At 38.6% G+C, this 22,474-nt stretch overlaps 1 protein-coding gene across 1 annotated transcript in view; it reads right to left on the reverse strand.

The window, feature by feature from the left end:
- Positions 1 to 22,474, reverse strand: part of FAP (fibroblast activation protein alpha) — a 72,645-nt gene that overhangs the window by 12,815 nt on the left and 37,356 nt on the right. The window contains exons 13-20 of the mRNA XM_059394080.1: positions 18,835 to 18,939; positions 18,666 to 18,736; positions 16,804 to 16,857; positions 14,740 to 14,864; positions 10,616 to 10,663; positions 5,155 to 5,253; positions 4,620 to 4,689; positions 3,681 to 3,875 (exon numbers count right to left, since the gene is read on the reverse strand). Coding sequence (XP_059250063.1) covers positions 3,681 to 3,875; positions 4,620 to 4,689; positions 5,155 to 5,253; positions 10,616 to 10,663; positions 14,740 to 14,864; positions 16,804 to 16,857; positions 18,666 to 18,736; positions 18,835 to 18,939 — 767 coding nt within the window. The remainder of the gene's footprint in view (positions 1 to 3,680; positions 3,876 to 4,619; positions 4,690 to 5,154; positions 5,254 to 10,615; positions 10,664 to 14,739; positions 14,865 to 16,803; positions 16,858 to 18,665; positions 18,737 to 18,834; positions 18,940 to 22,474) is intronic.

A 22,474-nucleotide genomic window follows, 5' to 3' on the forward strand; every position in this document is an offset into this window, starting at 1 on the left:
GTCAGTCACAGCTTACCCTACACCGATTCTGAGGGACACTGAGGAGTCTATGGGGAAGAGATGCAGCAGCAAATGGAAAGTTGCTACCTGTGTGGATGCTGTTCATGATAAAACAGAGAAAATGTACAGCAAACTGTGGCATTTCAGCAATTCTTCCGTTAACTTCAGAAGCCAAATGAAAGAAGAGCAGGTTCACTTTCTTTGTTAGAAAAAGAAAAACTTTCCACGAGTGCTGGAAGACAGTTCTGAGCCATAAAATCAATTTCGATTTTATGATCTCCCAGAAACTAGCAATCATATTGCCTTGCATCTGGGGTAAAAGCAAATAGCAGGTGATACATGGGAGCAGGAAATTCTTAACAGCTCCCTTCCTCGGTTTATTCTGGAAGGATGACATTTACAGGAAATGATAGTGCAATAGTTAACGTGAAAATGAAACATTAACACTTAATGTGGCAGGACTAGGTTAAAGGTTAGCTAGATAATCTGAGCCCTTCCAGGCCAACAGGTCTCCATAAAATTCACGTCCAAATTCTCAAGAGCTCTCAGAAGGGTTATCAGAAACACTGTTGATCATGTAGTTAAAGAAAAATGTTAGTAACATATGAAAAAACATTTTGGAGGCTGGACTGAACTTTACATGTTTTCTTGCATTAAAAATGGCTCTAGACAAAAGGTTAATTTGGAATCCTAGGGATCAATTCTTACTCTGTTTTGGAATTGTTTTTATTGATACCATGTATAACAGTATGATACGATATTTTCTCACCAACAACCTTCTGGATATTGTGGGAAGTGTGGGAACATCAAAAGTGCCATATATATGCCAAATGAGTAGAACTGACCCTGTAACTAAGGAACATTCATGAGTCCTACCTATGTACCATTTGCTCAGAAGCCTAAGGGAAGCAGTTCCTAGTTTCACTTATGTTTTGACCTCACAAGCCTCTCCTTTGAAGCATTCTCTTTTGTGTAGTCAAAGTTGTGAGATTGTCTGGCTTCTTCTTCTTTTTAAGCCTGCTTTGCTTTGTTTAAATCTATTTATTGACCCAGACAAGTATTTACTGTTGTTCCCAAATATGTACACATGATTTCCTTTACGTATGTTTAAAAAATTTAGCCAGATTACATTTTATATGAGATCGAAGGGGACACATTTCATTTTCTTGTGGGAAGGTAATTTGAGGGTGGCCGTAAAGGCATTACAATCCCAATTCCCATGTCAGACATTCAGTGTCTGATTCCTAAAACACTTCCTGGGATTATCGTATAAATCTACCCATTTTAGCTTTTGTTTTCTCAAAGCATCAGGTTCCAAGGCATCCCTTTCACTTTTGCAAAACGACGCTTTCAAGCAAAGCCAGGCCAGTCCCAAGTGCATCTCTACTGTTGTCTATTTTCTTTGCACGGGCCACATAGCCTCCCTTGGTTCACTAGGCTGTTTACCAAAAGTTCCATCTAATAGCAATGCCATCTCTTCAGAGTGTGGGGGTGGGGTTGCGGGGGTTAACCCGTTTACAAAGATTGTAAGTGCACTGAAAGTAGAAATTGTAAATTGCACAATTTTATACAGAGTGGATCGCTATGGCATATATTAATATTTGATCTGTTGTTGTCGAATGGCTAAGCAAATGAGTGAACATATGCCTGCTGTATAGCAGGAAGACTTTCTTCAGATTCCATCCTAAAAATGGCTCAGAGAAGGTAAAGGTAGCCAACTACTGCCTCTGGTCTATCTACAGTTCTAAATGCCAAAGACATTTATATTATTGTGAAAATTGGTACAATTTGTGGCTTCATGTCCTATATATTGAACATCAGAAATAACAATTTTTGTTAAGGTCTCTACATGGGTTTCGGGTTTAAATTTTCATTCCATCCAAGAAACACGATGAGAATCTATCGGTTCTCTTTCTTGAGGTATTCTTAAATGCAAATGCTGCAATTTGGGTAGTAAATGAGTGCACTCAGAAATAGGATGATGTATTGTGTTGTTATCAGTAGATTGTGATGATGGTGATGATAAGTTTGTTTTTTAACCAGTGCCAAAACAAACCACTTTTTAGTTCTACCAACTTTGGAAAAGATCCAGTTGAATTACAAATGAGGTGTAATCTACATCTGGCTTTTGATGTAGTCCCAGGGTTGGGGTGCCCTTGGGTGTTTACTGCACGGTTTAAGTACAAATAGATCTAACCCACGGGGCAAAAAAATAAAATAAAATAAAAATAAAGGAAAAAAATCCTTAAAGAATTAGGTCTGTAACACTGACAATGGTGTTCATATTTCCATCAAGGCACAAGGCAGTCTTTATGTGAGAAACCAGTCTCTTGGAAGACTTTTCTTTGAGCTATCTCTTCTATACCTCTCCATCAGGCAGAAGATTCTCCTAAACAGGTTAATAGCAGACAGGCCAAAAATCTCGATCAGCAAGAAAGAGGGAGCCTCCTAGAAATTAGGCATGAAGAATGCCCACAGATTGTGCAGTGTTATTTAATAATCCACTTATTCACTTGTCAGATTTTACTCAAATAGGCTGCTTTTAATTGAATATTGTATATGTGTGTGTATATTACTGTTCACAGAATGGAAGAAAAACTTGAAAACAGATGGGTTATGATTACTTTTCTATTTTTAAAAATAATTACTTGTGAGTCTAAACTCTTCTGGTGCGATTAGAGACAAAAATACAGAAAAGTATTGTCTGGGCCTGGCGCCTAGCTGTTAAATACAATCTTCATTGTGTATGCTATACTGAAATCAGTAACTAATAATGACATTATGATGATCAAAGGAATTTACCAATGAATTTTCTAAATTGCTCTTTGCTGTGAAAGAGTGTTTGACCTTAGGCTATTACGCACACATATACATCCACGACTAAGGGTCCACTTGGCCTGTGTTAGCTTTTACATTTGTAAACTACTGTTCTCTAACTTTTACATACCCCCAGCCTAATAAGAGAAACACAACAGCTGTAGAGAACTGTCCAGAAGAATCAAGCACAGTGTTTCTAAATAAACAACAATTTTGGTGACTATATTCTTTTTTGTTTCAGAAAAGATGATGGCGACACAAATTATGATTGAGAATGTAATTGAGAAGAATTCAGATTATGAGTCTGTCTTCCCTATGAATGTTTCCATAATATAATTTGTACTACATAAAATGAATTTTTTGTCAAATAAAAACAAGAAAACACTTTTATGCTAACACAGCCGAACTTCGCAGCTAGCTTAATTACAAAAGAATGCCTAGCATCTGTACGGATAGAGTGTTGATGAAATCTTGGGAGGAATTTCTAAATTTATGAGCCAGAATCCACAATGCTTGAGCAAATTCAGATGTTTGGCTGTCTATGGACCATCCCCAGAGTTATACAATTTTTTGTGTGGGAACCATGTGAATAAATGAAAGGATATCAGAATGACTGAAACATCAAATGAGAGTTATTTGTCATTTATCACTATAAATCATGTTTCTACATTTTTATTAGTTCTTTTCCATCAGTAGTTTTTTTCTCTTATTGGGCAAAAATATCTCTTTAAGATTAATGGTAATTTTAGATAAAGTTAGGAAAATAGACAAAAAGAATGACATCGTTAAAGATGGAGAAACCCAACAGTGATTGCATGACTTTTGTTGCGCATCAATTTCTGTTTGAATAAGAAGGTGCTCACCTGACCGCTGTGATCTGGTCCTCAACTTCATAAACACCCAGCTTTCGATATACTGCATACAGTAGTTTGTCACCTTGGAAAGCTGTTCCTCGGCCATCCACCAAGGCAATGACTATCCCTTCCCTACTTGCAAGATAAGAAATCCAACTAATAGCAAATACAGACCTTACGCTCTGACTGCAAGGACCACCATACCTACAGAAAAAAAAAAAAAAAAAAGAATCTTGGATTCCTTTGTAAAACTCAACTTCACATCATGGCTAAGAATTGCCTTTAGTATTTCCCAGTACATTTGTATAATAAAATTTCAATAACAGTGGCATTAGAACTGGCTCAAAATCAAGAGAGGACCAGGCTTTTCCCAGAGGTTTGCTACAAGGAAGTTGTTTTGGGACACAGCCTCTCCTATTCCCCAAAACGGATACATCTAGGGTTGGCATTTCAAGGAATATGTGTGGGTTTTTCGTCATTTCTGCCACCTGCCACTTGCTAAAAGCAGGCATAAGATATACTAAAAAAAATGCATGGTGTTTTAAGCAAATTGTGTGTAGGTCAGCACTGATTTTGGGTGTGATTCCACTAAATGTATTCCATTCCCTTATTTCATTTCTAACTCACTTACATAAGACATTAAGATGATTTACAATATTTTTTGGCTGCAATTTCTCTATCTCAAAGGTATTCTGACACATTCGGCAATTTGCCATACAAAGGAAATTCAAGACAGCGAATGCAAGCTAGTCCATCTAAAATCCCCAAACTTCCTCAATCTATTTTAAATAGCCATATTTTATTTACTCTGATTAGTTGAGGAATATATAAAAACAGCATCAATAGGAACTGTTACCAAGGAGAATGGTTCATTCTATCTCATAAATGTGTATTTAATTCAACATATTTTCAGTAAATAGTTTTTACACCAAAGAAAATATTACATACACTTGAATTAGCAAGGGATACTTCTTTGATCTGTCAAATTGAGGAGGAAGAATCATCTTGTACCATAAAGCTTGGGGGAAAAAAAAGAAAAATCTTTATTCCACTATATTCATAGCATTATTTATTTTTCTTTAATAACAAGATAACAAAATCAATTCATAACTAGTAAATTGTAAAAAATCAAGAATATATTATAAGTTGATTTTTACTACATATTTTTGCCAAATTTATAAATTACTAGAAATTTTGAGTTATTGTTTTTCTAGAAGCACACACTCTAAAATTAAAATTAGATAAATTCTTTTTAAAAAAATACTAGTGTTGAAATGGAGCTACAGAAAAGTATAAGATCAACTCTATTTACAAACATATTAAAGATCTTTTGTGAAACTCTATTGTTACAGTAAGATTGTTTTACTTAAGATTTGATACTATAAGGTTTGGATTATAATATTTACTCTATGCTTTTTGAAAAGAAAGCAGGGTAAGTGTTCAGCTTCATATTTGTAAATGAGAAGTTTTTAAAAGATCTTACTAATGTCATCCACTTCAAGTTTCTTTATTTCCTCCTTAGGCAGTTGGATATTTTTCAAAGCATTTTCCAATTCTTCGTTTTCTTCCAGGATTCTAATTTCTTTAAAAAAATAAAATGTTCATTTTTCAATTAATAGCATTCCAGAAGAAAATTCCTTTCTTAAAATTCTTTTGGCTTTAACATAGATGAAACTGAAGCTGTATAAGGAACTGAATAAGAAGTTATATATTGACAAGTATATTTTTAACCCAGCCTTTAAAGCAGGTATGAGTGTATGAGGACATTAATCATTGCCTCCTGAACTGATCTTTATGGCATCAAAATACAATTTGGAAAGATTCACAGAGGCAACAATGTTTATTCACCATATTTTCTCATCTCCGATTTTCTAACATGAAGCTATGACCTGAGTAGGGGATTTTTTTTTTTTAAATCATCTAAGAATGGACTAAGAATAAAAAAAAAGTAGTAGAAGTAAAATCTATATTGCTGAGATCTCAAATTAAAATGGGGGGGCCTGGGTTGGTTAAGTTGGTTAAGCATCCAAGTCTTGATTTTGGCTCAGGTCATGACCTTAGAGCTGCTCAGCAAGGGGTCTGCTTGGATGCTCTCTTTCCCTTTCCCTCTGCTCCCCCCCACCCCTGCTCATGCATGCATGCTTTCTCTTTCTTTCTCAAATAAATAAATATTTTTAAAAAGATTATGTAGTCACAAAATTTATTTTTAAAATTTCAATGTATAAAGTCAAATACTCTTTCTGTGATTTATTTATTTATTTATTTATTTTAGATAGAGAGAAGGGGGGAGTGGCAGACAGAGAGGGAGGGAGAGAATCTTAAGCAGGCTCTATGCCCAATGGATGAGCCAGATTCAGGGCTTGATCTTTCAACCCAGAGATAATGACCTAAGCTGAAATCAAGTCAGACACTGAACTGACTGAGCCACCTGGGCACCCTAACATATATTTCTTCTTAAATCTTTTCCTGTTGTACTTAACTAATATAGGATATGCCTCCCTTTTTTGTAATTGAATTATTTTACATCCTATCCCTTCAGATCATTTTTGTCAAGGTAGTTATACATCTTAGTAAAATAACAATATATGCACACTCTGATCTCTTTCTGTTTTTCACCTTAAAGGATCTTCAAAAAACCTGCTGCTTATATTTGTGCTTAATTATGTTTCACACTTTAATCTTTGAAAATGAACAATCTATTGATCTCCTGATGCTGTAGTTTGGTGGTATATGTAAATGGGTTTCTAGCAATTGAGGGTTTTTTGCAAGTTATATTTTGAACTAGAATTGATTCTAGTTATCTTCTAGAGAAAAGATAGATTTTCATATAGCATGTGGAGTTTGTCAATTTATTTTTCTTAAAAGAAGGTCTGGATGACTTCTGAGATACGGCAGTTTTTACAAAAGACATCCTGTGAACTTCTTGTTTTTGTGCCTTTTTAAAAGTGGTCCTTGAAGATAGGGAACTGGAGGAGTACTTGTAACTACAGTAAGTTTGCCAAACCACTTCCCTTGTAACTCTCAGTTTTCATATACTCATGGCATTTTGTTCCAACATGTTATATTTAATCTTAGAATAAGTATAGATGTTTTGGTATGAGTTGTATAAGATACATAATAAATTTCATTTTAACTTTGGATAATTCATCGGGAAAGAGATACTTGTGGCATCTTAAAAGTTAAAATTAAAAAAAACCAAAACCCCCCCAAAACAAAACAAAAAGCCCCCATTGAATATACAATTCTAAGTACAATGGGGCCAGCTCTTCATTCTCCCTGTGTGGGTTCTATGTGAGGAGCTATTACGGATGAAGGGAATCCTGAGTGGAGCAAGTACACAGAGTGACTGCGTTATAATTGATTATTTATTTGTTTTCATATTTTACTTATTATTACATTTATAATTTACTTATTTACTTTTATCATTTTACCAACAGGTACTGGAAGTCGGAAACTCTACCCAAGTGTTGCCAGGTTGGTTAGAGTTTGATTCCTCCATTCTTTACCTAGCTATTGAACCTTCCTAATTCGTGGCTTACTGAAATGCCAAAGTTAATTCATAAGCTTATTAATGCTCTATAGTTCAGAGAAATATCTGTACATATGGTAACTTGGCAATTTTCCCACCCCTTGGAGCAAAATGGGATCTCATAGGCCTGTAGGCAGTGGGGGTGCCAACTGGGCTTCTCCATGTGGCTTTGCATTCAAAGCCTGTAACGTGGAAGGAAGGCTACCGCCCAGAGCACCTTTCACCTTATTTCACTCATCATTCTGTCCTCGGTCCCTAGCATACTTATTACCCAGTACATGCTATGTGTGCGTATGTGCTCTCTGTTGGTGGACTCTTCATTATGATGAAATAAAGAAGGAAGAATGATGGATGTAAGAATTTTTTGTTTTAATTATATTAGCTACTGTATTTTGCTTACTAATTAAAGTATGTGAAGTATTTATGGAAAAGCTGATAAATGAGGTCATTTGATCAGTTGGGTAATTGTAATGAGCACTTGTGCCTGAAGCAACTAAGCCTCCATTAGGAGGTCTATGTCAAGTGTCAACTCTTCTGGGTTTCTAAAGCGCCTGGTTCGGGTCCTGTGTTATTTTCAAATGCTCTTACCCCACTTTGCTGATGAAATGAAGCCACTGCACAGTTCTCTGCAATGTCTACAAACTTTCATACAATTACAATAGTAATTTCTTCATTCTCGCTCAGCACAATGCCAAAGATGAATCTCCACCTGTCTCTGGACTCCTTTTTCCCGACTTCTTGGGGACCTCCCTCCTTTATGTCTTCGACCCTTTCTGGTCTCCTAATTTCTTCCATCAGCATTTAAACTATGCTTAAATGTTTATTATCTTTCAAAAAAAAATTAAACCTCTATCAACTGAACTGCTTCCAGTCATCACCCCACCTCTGTCCTCCTCCCCTCAGGGAGGTCTGCTGAAATGATTCTCTTTTTACTTGTGTCCTATCAAGCCTAAACTTGCTTCAATCTGGCTCCCACACCCACTGTTTCTCTGCAACTGGTCTGACCAAGCCAATGGTAATCTCCCTCTTGCTAAATTCATTGATTCAGAGCTGGTATCACTTCACTCCCTGTAGTACTGGACACGGATGAGCCCTCCCTCTTCCCGAGATTCTCTCCTCCCTGCATTCTATGATACCCTACTCTCAAGGCTATTCTCCCTCTGTTCTTCTCTCTGTCTCCTTCATAGGTTCATTTTTCTCTTCCCATTTCTCATGTTGGTATTCCACACAGCTTTATTCCTACTCTGTGGTCTTATCCACTTTCATGGTCTTAGTAACCGTGGATTTCATAAATTAAAATGAAATGACTTCTTGTTCCTCATCTTCAATTCAGTGTCCAGATCCAAAACTCTGTCATTCCAGGAGAGCTCCACTTGGCTATCCGATCGGCATCTCAAGCTCAATATTAAAAAACAAAATTCATCATCTCCCCCAAAACATTCTTTTGGCTGCGAATCCCTCTTCCAGTAAAAAGCATTAATATCAATCCACTTGATCAAGCCAGACATCTAAGCAGCATTAATTCCTCCTTTATATCCGTGAGTTTCCAGTTTGATGTATCAATCATTAGGAGACACTTCTTAACCCCCAAACCCCAGATATAGTACTCTGCTTATGTGCTTTCCTGCTCTTTTTCCTCCATCCTAATCATTTGTTCCACTATATTACTCACTCACATGTTTGCATTCTCCATTGATTTATAATCTCCTTGAGGACACGGACCATATCTGATCTGTTCATTTTAAGGATCTAGTATCCAGCACAATGTCTGACTTAATGTGATAGGCGCTTAATAAATATCTGTTGTGTAAAGATTTCTGGCACCAAATGCAACAGAAAACGAGTGAGAAAAAAACCCTGCCGATAAACAGAAGACCTAGCATCAGCTCTAAAAAGATGCTTATCTGAGAATTACTTAAAATTTCAGATTCCCTAGCCCAATCTAAGATTTACTGAACTGGAATTTCTGGAGAGGGCCTGAGCATCTGTATTTATAATAAATGTCTCTGGAGAATTTCATCACGAGGCGAGTTTGCAGAACTGTGTTCTAAAAAAATCACATTCTATTCGAGGGTTAGAAAACATATAAATACATATGAGAAACGAGAGTGACATGAGCACTGCACCTATTTTCTAAGTATTGGGTGAAGTAATAACACTTTTGTATGCAGTACTGAAATTGGTATCTGGCAGGAATAGGAGAAGGATAATAAGAATGTGGAAATTCATGCTCTGAAAAAAGGAAGGCTGACCTTTAGCTGTCATGATAAAATGGGAATCATACATTTATGGGAATTTCCATTAAAACAAAATCTTACAGATTTGAATGTAGTATTGCTTTAAAATGTCTCTTACTGAAGGTTGAGATGAGCCATGCTGAGAAATACAATCTTTTATTCTTCAAGATATGTCATTATTAGACATGAAGTTAAAAAAAAAAAACCAACCAACCAACCAACCAACCAGACAACAACAACAAAAAAAAACCCCACAACTTCAAAATGACACTAAATTCATAGCATCTCTGTTACAATACCTGACCTTCCCAGAGCTTCTGAATTGACTCTGTTTTTCCTCATTACCTTATTTTCACCTATTTTATTTGAGCCATTGTGTTGGCAGTCAAACTAACCCCTGAGCAGTCTCCTGACTTTCACCGAAGCTGTCCAGGGAGGAGCACAGGCTCGAGTCCTGAAGTCCCTCATTATCCCTCATCTCCCTCCACTTCAACCCTATAATATTGTTCAGCACTAAATCAAAAGACAACGGGACAACTGTGGGAAGGGTATGGGGGTAATCCCACACTCGCATCACTCTGGTGAGAGCAACGATGGTCATCTTTGATCTGGAAGTATTTTGAACCAATATCACAGATATGGGTTGGAGGAGGACTGTCTTGATAATAGCTAAAAATGGGAAAAGCCTCTAAATCTGAGGAATTTCATTCGTAGCAACAGTGTGATGTAGCTGTTAGAACAAAAGAGCCAGCATGATAGTCAGACACCCTCTGCTTTGAACTGGACTTAGATCTGGAATTTGTCTCTAGTTTGGAATGTTGCAGTGAAGTAGAAATTCTTATTTGGGAGGGAGGTTGTGCTAAATACCTAAGTTTCCTTCCAAAGCTAACCGCCTGTGTTTTTGATAAAGCTGACTGGGGAAGACAGCATGAATCCCTGTGATATAATTCATCTGTGTGATGCCAGGTTCTTACTGCAAATAATATTAGATTTTAGAGGGTCAGATTTGACTCAAATAGAGTCTATAGAGCCTATAGTCTATGTGACTATAGGCTCTATGACCACAAGATTCCAACACAGTTCCCCTTGTGGGTGTGGGGAAACTATCTTGCTGCCTCCAGCATAATGTCACCCAGAGTTCAGGATTTTTTTAGACAAGAGCATGCAAGTTAGCGTACCTTGATCAGTGTGGCCATCATGAAGGGTGGAAATCGGGAGGCCAGGGCCTGTGCACAGCATGAAAACAAAAACGTGCTTTAGCATAACACTGAGTTTCCAATAAGAAACTGGTCATATTTGTGATTAATGTCAAGCTCAAGTATATCTCAATTCTGCAGCTACTTTTTTTCCCATGGAGAAGTAAATATCACCTTTTAAGTTACATTTAAACAACGCATGAGATCAGAGCTCAATTAAAGAATAGATGTGAGAGAAGAGTTGCTTGTGAGCTTTTCCATGAGTGATCTTGAATAGCCCAGATCTCATTACACAAATAGCCCACAGGATCTGCCATGATAAATGGCCAAGACATCATGTTGTAAGGGCTAGTATTAGCTGTGTCTTTATTATCTGATAATCTTCACCAGCACCCAGATGATACTTTCCATCTGGCTTCTTGGTCCAATGTTCATTTTATTTTGGTGGGTGGAACCTATCGCCTTCCCCCCCGACTTTGTAATCAGTAGATGCAGAGATAAATGTATATAGCATCTGTTACCTATATGCTGTGGTAGGTGATATTCCCTGGGAAAGAGACCCAGAAGTTTTGTGGCCCAGAGGTTTTCCTGGGGGGAGTATTAGGATGCTCACTTCTGGGAAAGGAAGGATGGGGTGGTGAGGGAAGGTGGACTTTAGTGCAGTCAAAACACAAACCTTACCAGACCCCAAAGGGAATCTGGAGCTGAACGATTGGCAGAAAGGCCTCCATGTACCAACATGGCCGCCTTTATACCCCATATTGGAGCAATCTTTAGATGTAGCATGGGATGAGATCGATTCCTAGGGTGGGGGCTCAGCTGTGAGCTATCGGTGGCTACCAGCACTCTCAACAGCTGGTGGAATGAGGGATTCGGTCCTGAAGTGAAGGGGGGGGGGTTCTGGGTGGCATACGAGTGTCCACAACATACCACAGTACAGAACTCGGGTGCTCTGTGCAGAAACAGGCCATTTTAACAAGATCTATAAAAATTAAACACTAATTATCTCTAACTTAGCTGAACCATAAGATACAATAATACATGGAATTGTACTTTAAAAAATTTTTTTATTTTTGTCAAGTAGGCACCACACTCAATGTGGACCCCAATGGGGGACTTGAACTCAATGACCCTGAGATCAAGACCTAAGCTGAGATCAAGAGTGGGAAGCTTAACTGACTGACCCACCCAGGGGCCCCTTGAAATATACTTTTAAAGGATAAATTTGCCCTGGCAGTCAATGGGTTAAAAGACACATTATGGAGTTTGGAGGTAGAGGTTCATTTGTACTCCTGATGCCTCTTCCTTCTTTGTGGAATATCATTAGAGTAGCACTCTGGATCCCAAGAAAGCTGAAGAGGGATAACCTTTTTGATGAGTTCTCAGAAGACCTGGCTGTAAGTAACTCCTTCTTCTGCTTTATTCCTGGCTTCTTTCTGCCTGTTCTTGAAGGGATCATCAGTGCTCTAAGTGGAACAATGCTGGGGTCTGTGGGGAAGCCAGTGGCTGTCTAGTTGCAGCCATATTACCTTTACAGGTAATAAAGCTAATATTTTAATTTCCTGCCTGACTCCTTAGCCTGACTTGAGTGTGAAGAGAGGGATATTATTTATTAGACTTTCTCAAAAAATAATTCTCTATTGTGTGGAGTTTCAAAATGTTATAGAATTTAATTTCAGAGATTTTCATTTTGACCAGCTTTTCTTCAAAGTTATTAGAAGGCACAAACATATATTATATTTTTGGTCAAAATGTAAGGAAATGAAACATGAATCTGAATTTCTTGACTTCAGTCAACCAGCAACCACCCTATGGAATTTTCATGGGTATGCAGCTTCAGTAGTGACAACTAGCATATCTTTTTTGGCCAAGTTCTGAGACAGATTAATGACTGTCCACTCTGGATACAAACGGCCTGAGCATGTGGTTGCAGTGATTTAAAAGCCTCAATTGTGTGGAGTCCCTCCTTTGCATTCCTTCTGTTTCATCAGCATCAGGAAGGGGATTTTTACCTATTTAATCCTATTATCTGGGATTTACTCACCATCTCTTGGAGAGTTTGAAGTTACATAATGAGGCTTTACTCTTAGTCCTAAAGGGAAAGATTTCAAGGTTTTTCTTATGATGGCTCAGTGACTCATTTTACTGGAGCTTCAAAAACACCAGACGATGTGATGCTTCCCACACAGTATATTTTTTGCTAAATGGGAAATTACCATACTGCCGAGCAAGAGTGAGTGTGGAAAAGTCAGGCGATTCAAGTTCTAGAAAGGACTCTTCCACCAACTTTTGAGGAGAGCTTAGTCTTTGCTTCTTTATCTTTCCAGTGGGCACTCAGACTCAGGCAGATATTAGGAAGACAAAGTGATATAAAAAATGGTAGAGTGTTTCAAAAAGGTTTGAAGCATTATACAAATGCAGAATGCATAAAAATATAAACGAATGTATGCAAGTGTAGGGTCACTGAGGTTTCAGTGGGTAAAAATGTCAGCATAAGAACAAGTTTTTTGTTAGGCCTTGCAAAAGGCAATGGGCTTTGATCTTCTTTAGCACGGATGTCCATTCAACCATTATGCATTATGCACAATTATTGTGCAGTAACCATTTTTCTTGGCCTTATGAATGTAAAGATGAAAAGAAAGGAGCCTCTGCCTTCAGGAGAGAAAGACAAACAGATGACTCAGTATAGTTAGTTCAATGATACTAGATGCCTGGCATGTAAAGCTTTCAAATGTTGAAAAAATTGCATATAATTTGAGTTGGGTTGAAAAATGTTGCATATAATTTGAGAAGGACATTTAATATATATCTTTAAGTGCCATCACCACAATCAGTGCATATAGTCATGAACAACAATCTCTTGGCTTTTCAAAGATGTCATTGACTCAACATTTTGTGAAAGTAGTTGTATCAACTCGTGCCATTCTTAAAGGGACCATTTGAGTTAAAATGTTTATGCACTTTCACAGTCAGTAGAGCAGGGGCTGGGCTTCTGGAGCCAGGTGATAGGGATGAGGAAAGTGGCATGACAAGGCAGCCTTCCTTCTAGGAAGTGAAGAACGTGGGGTCTGCCGAAACTGGTCAGGGATCTCTATCAAAGATTCCATTTATTGTCTCAGCTACCTTCCACCGGGAGTTGATACCAGAAACAGTCGAGTGGCATCTAGCTCATAATAACATTCTCTGTTGGCTGTTCCTCAGCAGGAAAACTCAGGGATTAGTTAGGGGGATGGGGGAGAGAATGGAAAAATAGATATTTCTCAAGTCCGTTTTCCAAATCTCCATGATGCCTACTGAGACCCCAACATATCTCCTTGATCTACTGATGCCTAACTTAACCTTTTTCATGGCTTGTCATATGTTCAAGATATAAATAAGGTGTTATGCATAAAATAAAATTATTTGGATGGAAATTATTCACTAAGCTTACACATGGCCTAAAAAACCTGAAAGTATTTGGTCTACTTTATTTCTTATGACCTTTTACTATTCGAATGAATTACTTATATTTCCCTAATTTAGAAAGGACCTACGAGGTGACAAAAGTTTACTTTCCATCCTTGCTGAAACTATAGCTCAAAGAAATAGTGGCCTCCAAGGGAAGGAGTTCAGGTTTCTAGGGCATTATTCTTTCCCCTGGCTGTTGGAGTTTGACATTTCTTCAGGCAAATGGGGCCAAAGTCCAGCAACCATTTTAATAGGGATGGCTTCTTTCCGTGATACTGCTCAAGTCTTGCTCTGACAGTGGGTAGCTGGTGTTTGCATATAACGTTAACGTCATGCTGCTGTGGCACATGGTCGGCAAGAGCTTGGGATCTGCAGTCAACACCTCCCTGCTCCCATTCTGGCTCTGCTGCTTACCAGCAGTGTGGATCATTTGCAAGTCATTCTATTTCCTCAACTGCAAAATATCGGGATAAAAATGCTCTCCAATCTTCCTTTCATTTTTTTCCCCATAAGCGTTAGATAAGATAACATAGGTAAAATCCCCCATATATAACAAGTGTTTGATAACCTGTCGTTTAGGATTGATCAGAGGACAATGGTGACAAGGACAACAACATTGGCCATGGGGTGGTGGAGCTCATGGCGGGTCCTTTACCTACCATAGCAGACAAGTGCATAGTACTTGGCGTAGTCACTGAAACTTGCTGTGTAATATTGGCACCTTTCTTTCCTTAGATGGCAAGTAATGCACTTTTTGCTTGGAGGATAGCTTCCAATGCTAATTCTAGAGGAAAATGAAAATAAAACTAAGCTGAAATTTTGAGATTGTATTTATCAAAATGTACTACTCCATGTAAAATGACTAATTTACATATTGACATCAAACCCACTCTATTTTTCTCTTGCCAATATCATTTAAAGTGAAGGGGAATTACAGTCTTTTGATGTAGCCTGATTTTCAATCATCTTTGCCTGAAGAGGCACAAGCCTTGAGAGAGAAGCCCTTTGGTTTCTCTGGGGTGAGAGAAATATCTAACACCTTGAATGGGAGTGAGGTAACCACTTCCCATAGCCATTCATCCCTTACATCTTACAGAGTGCTTGGCAATGCATAGTTCTTCATCTTCCCATTTCTCTTTTTGTACTCCCCTGCAAAACATGCAAGGAAAGTCTGGCAGTCTCACCAAGAAAGGGGTCGCTGTTCTTATCATATATCTGGAAGGGGAAATCAGTCATAAGCAAAGTGGAAATTTAAAAAAAAAAAAAAAAAACATAGCTTTTAAGTGCCTCCTGTGCCTTTCAATCCTTTCTGAAGGAAGTTTAGGGTCAGGAAAGCTCTTCCTGGGAATGCTTCCCCCCCCACCACATTCTTACACAAACCAACTATACTTACCACATTGGACCCACCCTCTCCCCAGCAAAGCTTCTGCAGGGTTCCTGAGTGGGGTGACTGGCTTTAACATACAGACTTCCAGACCTAACCCCAAACCCTCAGAATCAGATTCTAATCTGGGGCAGACTAGATGGTAGGATGATGCCAGGACAGGGTCATGGTCAGAGTCTGTTGTGGCTGGTAAAATAATTTGCTCCTCCAGTATTCCTTCTCGCTGCTGCCCTTGACCTTGCCTTGGGCATGGTCCAGGGGAGCCAGAGACATCACTAACACCACAGAGGGATTCTCTCCAATAGATAAGAAGTCATGATCCAGGAGGGAGCAGAGGAATGCAGCAGGGGGAAAATTCCTTATTTCCTTGGTTACAGTTCATATTCATATTCCCATTTTTGTCTAATCTTAGAATGTTAGGTAAGCAGTTAACAGTAAGGGGGCTAAGCATGCCCAGGTACAAAATTCTGGCTTTAACAATATCACCTGCCTCCTGAAGTTGTGGGGATTAAATGAAATTACCAATGAAAAGTAGGTAACAAGGTGCCTGACATATAGCAAACTACCAGCCTATGGTAACTATGACTTCTACTTCTATATTTGGAGAGGGCTACTAAGGGCACCATTCCAATCACCAAGGGGACAACTGGACCAACTTAAACACTAATTTAGGGACAGAGATGAATTCCTTCCAAGAGTAATAGACTTATGCCAAAGTGAGCCATATTAAAAGAAATCACTTGATAAGGCAATAGCCACAAGGCCTGGTATACAGTAGGGACTTAGTAAGTGGCTGCTAAATGGATGAATGTCCTCAATTACCTCTAAATTTAGTTGAAGTATTTAGTATCATGCTTATATCAGCGTTAGAATCTCTTAACTTTTTCTCTGAAAACATTTTGAGTTAACTAATATTTGGGAGTATACATAATTTTTTTTAAGATTTATTTATTTTTTGAGAGAGAAAATATACGTGCACGCATGCACAGGAGGAGGGGCAGAGAGAGAAGGAGAGAGAGAATATCAAGCAGAATCCTTGCTGAGTGTGGACACCCCCCACCCCCAACCCGAGGCAGGGCTTGATCTCGCAACCCTGAGATCCTGACCTCAGCCAAAACCAAGAGTTGAAGGCTTAAGCAACTGAGCCACCAGATGCCCCAGGGAAGTGTATATTTTTATACTGATGTGGTGTACAATTCTCTGGATGTTTTACCTTGATTCACATATAATTTTATTACATTTCAGGCTTTAAAAAATATTCTGCATATCCAAATGCCTCTGACTGATTTTCACTCAAATATTAATGTATAAAATATTAGAATGTATTGACATAAATTACCTATAGATATTTCTTCTTCCGGGGTAGCCTTCAAATTCATTGCTAGAATAAAACCTGAAAATATATTCAGAAGTTATCAAGCAAATATTGATAACTAAATGCTGACAGAATTGTTAGTATTAATACTAATAGGATAAATAGTAGAGTCCAATGTGCATCTAATGAAACTATTATTTGGCACTTACGTAGATAAATCACTGCTGTTTATAACTCTGAATGTTATGTACTTACTCTCACTTTCAAATCACAAGAGAAAGATTAAATTATGTTGAATATTCCTTTTTTTAATTATAGGTATATTGATTCATTAGTTACGAGTTACACGGAATAAGGTAGGATGTTGACTAATGTCACCTCCTTCCTGATCAATGACACTTTACTGGGCTCTCTGGGCTATATTAATTTTGTCCATGATTCTGAAGACATTTTGAATTTGCTTTACAGAAGCTCCGACAACAGATGAATTTGTTACAAATTCAGAAATGCATCCATGCTACAACACCACACAAAGGGCCATGTTAATTTACCCAGATGCAAAAGAAGTCACAAGAGAACATACTTGTTACTTAAGTATCTGGGTCCCAGTTCTAACCTGTCTTAATATAGCCCTGAAGTGGGAAATCCAATTTAGTGGCATGATTTTCACTCCTCTGTGAGTTCATCTGAATATCACGAAGTAACTGTCTTTTTTTTTTTTTTGGCGGGGGGGAGGGGTGAAGGAGAGCATAATGGAGTGTAGAAAATCAGGTTCGGTTGCCCATTTTTAATTCTTAGGACTGCTCAGTAGCCCAGGAGCTTCTATGTCTTCACTGTCATAAACACCTCATTATCCCCGAGTAGAAAGAAAAGGTAAGAGAAGCAAATCACTCCTAGGAGTGACTATGTCTTCTAAACCAGCATCCTCCCGAGTGCTGTGACTAATGTCACATGACTCCAGCCGAGGGAACGATCGCTTGCACTTCTCTTCCGCACATCATCTTCCCAAACCACCAGTGAGCAAACTACTCCATGTCTTTTCTAAGCAGCCCCCCACGGCTTTCCTGTTCTGTCAGAGACTTCACGGTTGCCCTCATCTAATCCTGGCGACCGAGTCCGCTTGGCTTTTCCTTCCCTTTTCCTTCACTGCCACGAAGTCAGCTGTCTCGTTCATCCTCCACCTGTCCTTAAGGCCGTGTGCCCTTCCTCTCATTCATGTAACAGACGTTTTCTGAATTCCAGCACTGTGTCAGACATTATGCTAAGCGCTAAGGACACACAGAAAAAGGGGCATAGCATTTCCTTCCAAGAGTCTGTATCTCATTGCCACCGTTCCAGTTTAGGCCTCCATTTTGCAGGCCGCAATTAATACCATCACTGGGTCTTTCGGCCTTTGGGTTTTCCTTACCTCTGTTTCTACTTCACAGTACGTGGTAGAAAGTAATTGTTCAAAAAATGATAGCTGTTACTGATAATGATCTTAAATTTCTATAACAGTGAATCACTACAAAAAAAAAAAAAAAAAAAAAAAAAAGTCTGCATTTACGGGCTGCCCTTTATGGATTTTTGAAGCTTGTTCCTTTTTTTGAGTGATGAAGAATAAAATTTGTGTTTAGAAGGAGTTGTTATTTTTAAAATTTTATACTTTAATTATCTACCAAGTACCAGAAGAGACATGACCGCTTACCAAATATTCTTTCCTGAAAGAAATCATGTTAACTAGCTGTTAAAGAATGTGCAGTCTTCACGAAACGACAGCGATCTGACTAACGTATAGAGTAAGTAACCAAAAATGTTCTTAACGAAGAGGTGGTACAGTATCATTTGTGTGTCCATCAGTGCCAATTAAAACCTGAATGGTGCATCATGCTTCATGCAATACTTACAGTGAATCCTGTGTTACTCTGAATATATTTATGGCCTCCCACTTGCCACTTGTAATTTGAATAGCATTTTCCTATAAAAAGACAAACATTATGTTGTGTGAAGCTGAGCGTTATTTGAGCAACCTCAAGTGAATGATCTTTGAGGAGATAAATCTTGGAAGGAACATACCACAGTGTCTTTGATATAGTGAATATGTTTGTAGCCATCCTTGTCGCTAAATATTTTGTAGTACGAAATGGCATCATAGCTGAAAACGGGTGTTGAAACAAAGAACTGGAAGAAATGAACAGAGGTTATGTTCAAAAGACAAACCAAACTAAAACTATAGATTTTTTTTTTTTTTTTTTTTTTTTTTTTTTGGTTAAAAGCAGTGGATAGTTAGGATTATAGGAACCAGAACGTCTTGCCTCCCCTGTCTTCTATCACTCACATCTGAAATCCTATTCTTTCAGATAGACAGCTTTCCTAGGGATTCCAACAGGCATTTGCACATTCCAACTGCTGCTTAATTGCTACTACATAACGCTGTGCTTATAATGTTTAATTTGGACTGAATGTCTATGCTTGGAGATAATGTGGTTTGAAATAGAGTTAAAAGAATCACAAGTGAGTGTTGCTATCTAGTCAAGTCAAACTTTAAAATGTGGTATTTGACCAAAGTGTGACTCATGAAGGCTGATAGTTCTTTTGATTTTTGTTTTGTCTTATGTCAAGCACCTAATGCCAATGACTCAATGAAGACATTTTAAACATGAAAATATCATGGCCTGCTAGCCACTGTTTTTAATGTTGGAAAGAAGCTTCTAGAACTTCCAGACTTGAGATAAAATTGTTTCCCCAGCTAAGGCAAATAGGAGGTTTACTCCTTAAGCTCAGGGAGCCAAGCAGGCCTGCTTGCCTGTCTCTGATCTCTTCCCAGGGCCCCCACTGGCCACTTGCTGGGAACTGCTGAATGACTGAAGGAGTCTCTGACACTCAGTTTATCTGTGCTCTGGAAGAGAGCAAGCAACACCTCTACATCTGGAATGGTATAGAGAACTAAAATCCTGCAAATGTACTCATACCCTATTTCAGCTAGTAGTTTCACCATTAAAAAAATAACCATCTGAGGGGTTTGAAGTGGTGGGGGGGTGGGAGGTTGGGGTACCAGGTGGTGGGTATTATAGAGGGCACAGATTGCATGGAGCACTGGGTGTGGTGAAAAAATAATGATACTGTTATCATCATTATTATGATGCTGAAAATAAATAAATTAAAAATATATATATAAAGCAAAAAAAAATCCTATAAAAAAAAACCCATCAACTCAACATAATAAAAAAAAACAACAACAACAAAAATTCATTTCAATTGGAAAAAAAGGCATTAAAAAAAAAAACAAACCCTTATCTTAGATTTGTTGGCTTTGTTGTCATTGAGATGTGGAAGAAAGGCAAAAAACGGCCACATGAGGGAAGAGCTGCTCTGCATCTCCCAGTAGAGATTCCCACAAATAATCCCAAACCAGCTGTCGCTAGCCAGAAGTGCTTCCTTCAGAACTGACCAAGGGACAACAACCAAACAGTGTCTTTTAGTTACTGTAGGCTTTTTAAGTGAAGGCTCCACGTGTGATCTGATAATTGATGCTTTTTGATAAAATTGATGGTTATGGTTGCATATTAAAATGTAATTTATTTGGGTATGGTATCTGTAGTGGTCTGAAGAACATTCTCCAAAATTCATTTGAACCCAGAATCTCCAATGGTGACTATTATGGACTGAATGTTTCTATGGCCCCCAAAATTCATATTTTGAAACCCTAGCCCGCCACTAGGACGGTATTTAGGAGGTGGGACCTTTGGCAGGTGATTAGGATGAGATGAGGTCATAGCGTTAGAGCCCCTCTGAATGGGATTAATGCCCTCAACAAGAATCACCAGAGAACTGTCTTCCCTTGCTCTGTTTCCACCATGTGAGGATCCAAGAAGTTGGTAGTCTGCAACCCAGAAGAGAGCGCTCACCAGAACCCAACCTGGCTGGCACCCTGTGCTAGACTTTCAGACTCCAAAAGTGTGAAAAATTAGCTTCTGTTGTCTCTAAGTCACCAGGCTATGGCACTTTGTTTTAGCCACCCAGATGGAGGAAGACCAAGGTAAGCACTGAAATGCGATTGTATTGGGTTAGGGTGGGTGGGCCTTGAATCCAATTTGGCTGGTGTTCTCATTAGAAGAGAGGACACCACTAGACACACAGGGACACGGGGAAGAAGTCTACGTGATGGTGAAGCAGAGATGAGAGAGACACCATTGCAAACTGAGGAAATCCAAGGACAGCCAAGGGCCACTCGTAGCTGGAAGAGGTGAGAAAGAATTCTTCCCTGGGAGCTTCAGAGGGAGCACGACCCTGCTGACACCTTGACTTTGGACTTACAGCTTCCAAGATGGTGACAGAGTGAATTTCAGTTGTTTCAAGCCACCGAGTTTGTGGTGGTTTGTTGCAGCAGTCGCAGGAAGCTAACACACTCTAAGTCTTATCACTCTGGCACAGAATGGATGTCTTTCACCAAATGAAAAATGGAATATGGAGAATCTGTCTCCTTACACGATTCCTTTGTTAGTTTCATTAATCATAAGACCAGACTCAGTGGGACTTGGGGGATTGGAACTAATGCCCCTAAATGAAATTGAGAGTGAAAAGGGGGCCCAGGGAAAAGAGATTCTGCCTTGTGATTTTGTGGACGGAATTTCATTAGCATAGGTCGCCATGACAAGCCATTCTTCATTTTAGAATGAAGCGTTGCCTACGGGAAGATAATGATATACCTACTTAGTGACAGCCATTTCACAATGCCTCCCTCTCACTCCTCAGGGTGAAAGACAAAAACCAGTGCTACGTTGTCTTTGCTACTAAAATGGAACCAGGGTCACGAAATATTTTAAGATGCCAGAGTAAAAACATACACGCCTCACACCTTCAGACAGTAAGGAACTGTAAAAAAGGTTTTGTTCTAGATGAAGACTTAAAATTTCATTTTCATTGAAAAAAATAAGAGGGCAGAGTGTTATGTTTTAAGATACGAGAATCAGGTGAACAGGAAGAGTATCTCTGCTAAGCAAAGACTGTTATCTTCTCCCCTTTTATTGCACACGTTGAAGACAGCTGCTTTAGATGAACGGGTAACTCAGGTGAGCTAAAGAGAGTGTGAAATATTTCCGCCTTCACTTTCCCAGAGCTGGGTCCCTCACGCATCCTGAGTTAAGTGCTTTGGGCAGCAAGTTACGCCCAGACCCTAGATAAGCACCCATAACTAGGTGGTCCTCAGTTTTAACAAAGCCTTTTCACAGCCCCTTCTTTGTGCTTAGATTTTCTGAAAAATTACTTACCATTATGTGCAAAGCCATTTCAAATATTGTACTTGGTAGGTAAGATTATTTACCACCAGATAATTTCTTGCCGTGGTTGAGGAACAACACTGAGGTCCTACTTAGCAAAGTCTGATGCTTAAACGGAGTCCACATTTGGTGAAAAGCACAGACTTCCAAGCATCGAGTCGAAAACTCATTTTTCTGGCAACTAAATTCGGACAGCTTTATTTGTGAAACAAGGAAATAAAACCTCACCTAAAAGTTAAAAAAAAAAATACAAACCCAAAACAACCTTCATTTTTTCTGAACAAAGGGATTTTGCCAACGGCTAAGGGAGGTGTAGTGTATTGCTTACTTATTTTAAAATGATTTAAATGTGGCTTTGCACTCTGTGTTGTACCCTTTTAGTGCCTGTTTTCCAAATTTTACTAACTCAATCCTAGATCCTTTGATTAAAGGTTTCT

This window comes from Mustela nigripes, chromosome 3, assembly GCF_022355385.1.
Source record: "Mustela nigripes isolate SB6536 chromosome 3, MUSNIG.SB6536, whole genome shotgun sequence".
NCBI classification, from domain to species: Eukaryota; Metazoa; Chordata; class Mammalia; order Carnivora; family Mustelidae; genus Mustela; species Mustela nigripes.